The sequence below is a fragment of the Somniosus microcephalus genome, chromosome 4 (assembly GCF_052327205.1).
Source record: "Somniosus microcephalus isolate GS21.2 chromosome 4, FLI_Smic_1.0, whole genome shotgun sequence".
In the NCBI taxonomy this organism is placed as follows: Eukaryota; Metazoa; Chordata; class Chondrichthyes; order Squaliformes; family Somniosidae; genus Somniosus; species Somniosus microcephalus.
This window is the reverse complement of record NC_140990.1, coordinates 176,783,658-176,789,657: the sequence shown is the minus strand read 5'-3', so window position 1 is coordinate 176,789,657 and position 6,000 is coordinate 176,783,658. Positions and strand designations below refer to the sequence as shown.

Genomic DNA, 6,000 nt, shown 5'->3' with positions numbered 1-6,000 from the left:
TAATAACCTCTTGTGTGGCACCTTATCGAATGCCTTCTGAAAATCCAAATACAGGAAACTTTGTGTTATCCGGAGGCAAGCTCGAGCCACCGGCAAAAATCAGGAGCCGTTTTGTTAGGTTTTTTTTCTTCTCGTGGCTTTTTTTTCCCCAACAGTCAGGCTCTGGAAAGTCTCTCTGAAGCTGTTGCTAAGCCACAGAGACGCTTCCAAGGCACGGGCTGACTGTTTAGAAGCTGTTGCTAAGCAACAGTGTTTGTTGTCAGATACGGAGATGAAAAGCTCCGTATGCTTCAATATTAACGCTGGCGTGTCCGGCAGTTTTGAGGGAACGGCAACAGCTCGGTCCCGTTGGTGCCGGATAGCACAAAGTTTCCTGTACGCCACATCCACTGGTTCCCCCTTATCTATTCTGCTAGTTACAACCTCAAAAAACTCTTCACAGATTTTTCAAACATGATTTTCCTTTCATAAATCCGTGTTGACTGCCCAATCCTATTATTATTTTCTAAGTGCCCTGTTACCACATCCTTAATAATAGATTCTAGCATTTTCCCTACTACTAATGTCAGGCTAACTGGTCTGTAGTTCCCCGTTTTCTCCCTCCCTCCTTTCTTAAATAGTGGGGTTACATTTGCTACCTTCCAATCTGCGGGAACCTTTCTAGAATCTATGGAATTTGGGGAGGGGGAGGGAGATTCTGGGGATGTGGAGGGGAGAGAGATTCTGGGGTTGTGGAGCGAAAGAGATGGTGCAATTTAGTGATTTGGCACATTCTTTACAGTAATATTTTTGAAGAGTTTTAGAAGTGAGCCCTTCATACTGGAGAATATGTGTGCGATTTAGCATTGTTAAGAGGCTCGAGGGAGACTGGGACTCTGCCAAAACTACCTTATGATGCAAATCATCTTCTCTTTCAGTCTTCTCGAGAAGATATTGGAGTGGGCTGTGACTGACAACAGAGAGGCAACAGCAGTTGCCCTTCCAGTTCATACTGAGAATGCAGTGAGGTTACTGCATATTGTTCAGGACTTCCTACAGGCTGAGGGGCTGGTAAATCCTGCATTGTGGACTGACAAGGTACATAACTGCCTGCTGCAGTACTTAGCCCTTTCCTAATGCAATACTTGGGTCATCCTCCACTCATCTGTTAGGTTTCCCTGTATTATGTAGAATTGCCCATCGATTTGGACAAACAGCAACCTGCTGCCAAGCCTTTCTTCACGTTACTCTACAAATGACTGCGAGCAATTCATGAAGTGCCTGCCTCGTTCTCTTCCTCCCTTTAGGAAAATGCCTACGCGGCTGACATTGAGATGATAAATGCAGCTCTGTATCCTGTCACTCTGCAGACCAGCATGTTGATATTGCCAGCATGTGGTGCGACTGTATGATTTTGTCAAAGTTCTAAATGAAACTGAAAGATGATGTCAAAGCCTGGCTGCTACCTGTCGTGCAAAAACAGGACAGCAAGGCACAGACAAGAGATTTAGCCCTGTAGGAGGGAATGTGCAATTATTCCATGCTACACAAGATTTGTTCACATACATAAATCTTTGAAGGAGGCAGGACAAGTTGAGAAGGCTGTTATAAAAGCATACGGGATCCTTGGCTTTATTAATAAAGGTATAGAGTACAAAAGCATGTAAGTTATTGTACATCTTTATAAATCACTGGTTAGGCCTGAGCTCGAGTATTGTGTCCAATTCTGGGCATTGCACTTCAGGAAGGATGTCAAGGCCTTTGAGAAGCCGAAGAGGAGATTTACTAGAATGGTACCAGGGAGGAGGGACTTCAGTTATGTGGAGAGACTGGAGAAGCTGGGATTGTTCTCCTTGGAGCAGAGAAGGTTATGAGAAGATTTAATAGAGCTGTTCAAAATCATGAGGGGTTTTGAAAGAGTAAATGGGATAGAAACTGTTTCCTTTGGCAGGCGGGTCAGCAACCAGAGGATTCCGATTTGAGATAATTAGCAAAAGAACCAGAGGGGAGATGTGGAGAATATTCTTTATGCAGCGAGTTGTTCAGATCTGGAATGCACTGCCTGAAAGGGTGGTGGAAGCAGATTCAATAGTAACTTTCCAAAGGGAATTGGATATATGCTTGAAAAGGAAAAATTTGTGGAGAGAGCAGGGAAGTGGTTCTAATTACATAGAAACATAGAAGATAGGAGTAGGAGTAGGCCATTCGGCCCCTCGAGCCTGCTCCGCCATTCAATGCGATCATGGCTGATCGTCCAAATTCAGTACCCGGTCCCTGCTTTCTCCCCATACCCCTTGATCCCTTTAGCCTTAAGAAATATACCCAACTCCTTCTTGAACATATTTAATGTATTGGCCTCTACTGCCTTCTGTGGTACAGAATTCCACAGGTTCACCACTCTCTGGGTGAAGAAATTCCTCCTTATTTCTGTCCTAAATGGCCTACCCCTTATCCTTAGACTGTGACCCCTGGTTCTGGACTCCCCGACCATTGGGAACATCCTTCCTACATCTAGTCTGTCCAGTCCTGTCAGAATTTTATAAGTTTCAATGAGATCCCCTCTCATTCTTCTAAACTCCAGCGAGTACAAGCCCAATCGACCCAATCTCTCCTCGTACGTCATTCCTGCCATCCCAGGTATCAGCCTGGTGAATCTTCGCTGAACTCCTTCCATGGCAAGAACATCCTCCCTCAGATAAGGCGACCAAAACTGCACACAGTACTCAAGATGTGGTCTCACCAAGGCCCTGTACAACTGCAGCAAGACACCCGTGTTCCTGTACTCAAACCCGCTCGCTACGAAGGCCAACATACCATTTGCCTTCTTAACCACCTGCATGCTTACCTTCAGCGACTGGTGCACAAGGACACCCAGGTCTCGTTGCACTTCCCCCTTCTCCCAATCTATTGCCATTCAGATAATCTGTCTTCCTGTTTTTGCCACCAAAGTGGATAACCTACATTTATCCACGTTATATTGCATCTGCCATGCTTTTGCCCAATCACCCAACCTGTCCAAATCATCCTGGAGTTTCTCGGCATCCTCCTCACAGCACACACACCCACCCAGCTTTGTGTCGTCTGCAAATTTGGAGATATTACATCTAGTTCCCTTGTCTAGATCATTAATATATATTGTGAATAGCTGCGGTCCAAGGACCAATCCCTGCGGTACCCCACTAGTCACTGCCTGCCACTCGGAAAAAGACCCGTTTATTCCAACTCTTTGCTTTCTGTCTGCCAACCAGTTCTCTATCCAAGTCAATATCTTGCCCCCAATCCCATGTGCCTTAACTTTACACGCTAATCTCTTATGTGGGACCTTATCGAAAGCCTTCTGAAAGTCCAAATACACCACATCCACTGGTTCTCCCTTATCTGTTTTACCAGTTACATCCTCAAAAAATTCCAGTAGATTAGTCAAGCACGATTTACCTTTTGTAAATCCATGTTGACTTTGTCCGATCCTGTCACTGTTTTCCAAGTGCTCTGCTATTACATCTTTTATAATGGACTCTAGCATTTTCCCCACTACCAATGTCAGGCTTATAATTCCCCGTTTTCTCTCTACCACCTTTTTTGAATAGTGGGGTAACATTAGCTACCCGCCAATCCACGGGTACTGTTCCAGATTCCATCAAATGTTGGAAGATGATCAGCAATGCATCTACTATTTCTAGGGCCACTTCCTTAAGTACCCTAGGATGTAGATTATCAGGCCCTGGGGATTTATCGGCCTTCAATCCCATCAATTTCCCTAACACCATTTCCCTACAAATACTGATTTCTTTCAGTTCCTCCCTTTCATCAGACCCTATGTTCCCCGACATCTCTGGGAGGTTATTTGTGACCTCCTCTGTGAAGACAGAACCAAAATATGTATTTAATTGGTCTGCCATTTCTTTGTTCCCCATTATAAATTCCCCTGATTCTGACTGCAAGGGACCTACGCTTGACTTCACCAATCTTTTTCTCTTCACATATCTATAAAAGCTTTTACAGTCAGTTTTTATGTTGCCTGCAAGCTTACTCTCATATTCTATTTTCCCCTTCTTAATTAATCCCTTTGTCCTCCTTTGTTGAATCCTAAACTGCTCCCAATCCTCAGGTTTGCTGCTTTTTCTGGCCAATTTATATGTCCTCTCCTTGCATCTCATGCTATCCCTAATTTCCTTTGTTAGCCATGGTTGAGTCACCTTTTTTGTTTTATTTTTATGCCAAACTGGGATTAACAAATTCTGTAGTTCATCCATGCGGTCTTTGAATTTTTGCCATTGCCTATCCACTGTCAACCCTTTGAGTGACATTCCCCAATCAATCCTACCCAACTCGCGCCTCAGACCATCGTAGTTTCCTTTATTTAAATTCAGGACCCTAGTCTCTGAGTCAACTACTTCATTCTCCATCTTAATGAAGAATTCGATCATATTATGATCGCTCCGACCCAAGGGGCCTCGTACAACATGATTGCTATTAATCCTTTCTCGTTACATAATACCCAGTCTAAGATGGCCTGATCTCTGGTTGGTTCCTCGACATATTGGTCCAGGAAACCATCCCGTAAACACTCCAGGAATTCCTCCTCCACAGTATTGTTACTAATTTGGTTAGCCCAATCTATATGTAGATTAAAGTCACGCATGATAACTGCTGTGCCCTTATTGCACGCTTCTCTAATTTCCCTTTTAATGCCATCCCCAACCTCCGTATTACTGTTTGGAGGTCTATATACCACTCCCACTAAAGTTTTCTGCCCCTTGGTATTTCTCAGTTCTACCCATACAGATTCCACATCATCAGACCTAATATCCTTCCTTACAATTGTGTTAATCCCTTCTTTAACCAGCAATGCTACCCCACCTCCCTTTCCTTTTTGCCTATCTTTCCTGAATATTGAGTACCCCTGGATGTTGAGTTCCCAGCCTTGGCCACCCTGGAGCCATGTTTCCGTAATCCCAATCAAATCATATTCGTTTACCTCTATTTGCGCAGCTAATTAATCCACCTTATTACAAATGCTCCTCGCATTAAGACACAAAGCGTTCAGGCTTTTTTTTTTAATGCTCTTAGACTATTAGAATTATTATTTACTGTGGCCATGTTTGATTTAAACCGTTGATTTCTCTGACTGCCAGTTTTGTTTTTCTCCTTCCTATCTTTTGCTTCTATCCTTGTTTACCTTTCCTCTGTCTCCCTGCTCAGGTCCCCAACCCCCTGCCATTTTAGTTTAAACCCTCCCCCAGAGCACTAGCAAACACTCCCCCTAGGACATCGGTCCCGGCCCGGCCCAGGTGCAAACCGTCCGGTTTGAACTGGTCCCACCTCCCCCAGAACCGGTTCCAATGTCCCAGGAATTTGAATCCCTCCCCCTCGCACCATTGCTCTAGCCATGTATTCATCTGAAATATCCTTCTATTTCTACTCTGACTAGCATGTGGCACTGGTAGCAATCCTGAGATTACTACCTTTGAGGTCCTATTTTTTAATTTACTTCCTAACTCCCTATATTCAGCTTTTAGGACCTCATCCCGCTTTTTACCTATATCGTTGGTACCTATATGCACCACGACAACTGGCTGTTCACCCTCCCCTTCCAAGATGTTCTGCAGCCGCTCTGAGACATCCTTGCACCAGGGAGGCAACACACCATCCTGGAGTCTCGTTTGTGGCCGCAGAAACGCCTATCTAGTCCCCTTACAATAGAATCCCCTATTACTGTAGCTCTACCCCTCTTTTTCCTCCCGTCCTGTGCAGCAGAGCCACCCCTGGTGCCAGGAAGTTGGCTGCTGCTTCCTCTGATAAGCCATCCCCCCCAACAGTACTCAAAGTGGTGTATCTGTTTGAGAGGGGGATGTCCAAATTAATTGGGTAGCTCTTTCAGAGATCCGGCACAGGCACTATGGGCCATATAAGAACATAACATAAGAAATTGGAGCAGGAACAGAAGTAGGCCATTCGGCCCTTCGAGCTTACTCAGCCATTCAGTAAGATCAGGGCTGATCTTATACCTCCACTCCACCT

General features: G+C 44.7%; 1 protein-coding gene across 1 annotated transcript in view; it reads left to right on the top strand.

Annotated features, from left to right (window-relative positions):
- The first annotated feature begins 851 nt into the window (after positions 1-851).
- Positions 852-6,000, top strand: part of LOC147120012 (neurobeachin-like protein 1) — a 71,509-nt gene continuing 66,360 nt past the window's right edge. Inside the window, exon 1 of the mRNA XM_085985503.1 lies at positions 852-1,077. Within this exon, the coding sequence (XP_085841629.1) occupies positions 892-1,077 (186 nt within the window). The 5' untranslated portion in view covers positions 852-891. The remainder of the gene's footprint in view (positions 1,078-6,000) is intronic.